Source organism: Penaeus japonicus, unplaced genomic scaffold (genome assembly GCF_977035675.1).
Source record: "Penaeus japonicus unplaced genomic scaffold, GWHDUDI00000001_assembly GWHDUDI00000021, whole genome shotgun sequence".
Lineage (NCBI taxonomy): Eukaryota > Metazoa > Arthropoda > Malacostraca > Decapoda > Penaeidae > Penaeus > Penaeus japonicus.
The window spans coordinates 24,301,536-24,303,247 of NW_028234423.1; the positions used below are offsets into that span (position 1 = coordinate 24,301,536).

Genomic DNA, 1,712 nt, shown 5'->3' on the forward strand with positions numbered 1-1,712 from the left:
AACTTTATGTAGATATGTATATAATTTCCTGATTGTGGCAGTTTAAACTGTCATGTCTTATAGCTTGTGTTACGCTTTCCTCTTTTTCCCCACAGCCAGCGGGAGGTGACTGGACTGGGCGGCAGCAGTTTCACGGAACAGGTGGGACGGGACCCCCTGATCCCTAAAAGGGACAGGGACCCAACCCAACCGCACCGTTTTAGCCCCCTGCCACCGTCCCCCCCTCTTGGTAAGCATCTTTTTCTGTGAATGTTATTTTTTTCAGGTGTTTCAACAAGGCTGTGGTGTGGAATGTAAGAAAATTATCTTGAATGTTTTCTCTTACTTTGTCACTGACATTTCTATATTCAGTATCAAGAGTGATTGATTTATATTTAAAAGTACTTATCAGCATTGATTGATAATTCTAAGAATTATATAGCTTGAGAATTCACAATAGTTTGATCAAGATCAGAAACTTAAAGGAGAATATGAATACATGGATTTGTGCTCTTATTATGTATAATTTCCTTTGTCAAGATATATCTATTGCCTTTATGATAGGTAGTTTATTACATTAATGTAACCATCCAACCATTTACAAAGAATTTTCTTATTGGAAAAGTTTTTTAACTTACAGCACCATCGCTGGCTACCAGCAGCTGCAATCACCCCTAAAGTTAAGTATTGATGGTGAGTGTGCTACGCTTAGCCATGTAGATTTGTCAAGCTTAACACTTTGTCATTATCATTTTTAATTATTATTCAACCTGATGGATTCCTCCAGTGATTACTTTAGGGTAACATTCAATATTTAAAAGGCCTTTGCAGATGTCATTAAAGAGGAATATGATATGGAATGTGTTTGAAAATTAAATCTTACTACACCTTTTTTCTTTGTATGGAACTGACAATACTGCATGACTTTTTTTCTTTTGTGATAGTGAATTGTGTACCTATTGAATAGGGCAATTAACTAGATATACCATGAAGGGCCAGGTAATCATTGGAAGAGTTTTGATGTTTCATTGACAACTGTAGCTCCCTGAATACTCTGCTCTTTGAATTTTATATAATTTTTTCCCCATCCGATGACTCTGATACAGGGTTTTATTGTTTTAATAAATATGATATGAACAGTGTGTGTGTAAACTTGTCAACTGATAAGTTTTTATTTTCAGCCTCCTAGTCAGAATATATTGAATGATGCATCCTCATGCATTGTGTGACTGATACTTTTGTCTGACTGTGGTGAGTTATTGTATTAATGAACAATTTGTAAGATCTCATGTGATACTAGGTTTAATATAATTGCAGGGAGCTACAATTTTCCATCACTTGCAGTCTACATGGCATAGCATATTTATAAATGTTTGGATGGTATCCAGTCATACTGTAAATAATTTCATATTGTTCATCCCAAAGAAATTTATATATTTTTTGTAATTAAAAATGAATTGAAATTAATTTGTTTGATTCCTCCTGCTTTTTGTATTTGATTTGAAAGAACTGCGGAAAAATATGTTATATATAGTTTTGAATTTTAAGATGATGCTTTTTATTTATTATGATATTGAATGTATTATTTTCATAATCTTTATTTATTTGATCATTAAAAAATATTTATTTACCAATTTACTAATTTTATCAAACTTCTTATTCTTAGCCTGATATCTCCCACTTACAGGTATAGAATTTGCAATATGTGAACATAAAGAATTTGGTATGAATCT

The 1,712-nt window shown here is 32.7% G+C and overlaps 1 protein-coding gene across 2 annotated transcripts in view; it reads left to right on the forward strand.

Moving 5' to 3' along the window:
- Positions 1–1,442, forward strand: part of LOC122249776 (uncharacterized) — a 3,208-nt gene extending 1,766 nt beyond the window's left edge. For both annotated transcript variants that reach the window (XM_086548896.1, XM_043010896.2), the window contains 2 exons: positions 96–229; positions 620–1,442. In XM_086548896.1, coding sequence (XP_086405022.1) covers positions 96–109 — 14 coding nt within the window. In that variant the 3' untranslated portion in view covers positions 110–229; positions 620–1,442. The remainder of the gene's footprint in view (positions 1–95; positions 230–619) is intronic.
- Positions 1,443–1,712: the final 270 nt, after the last annotated feature.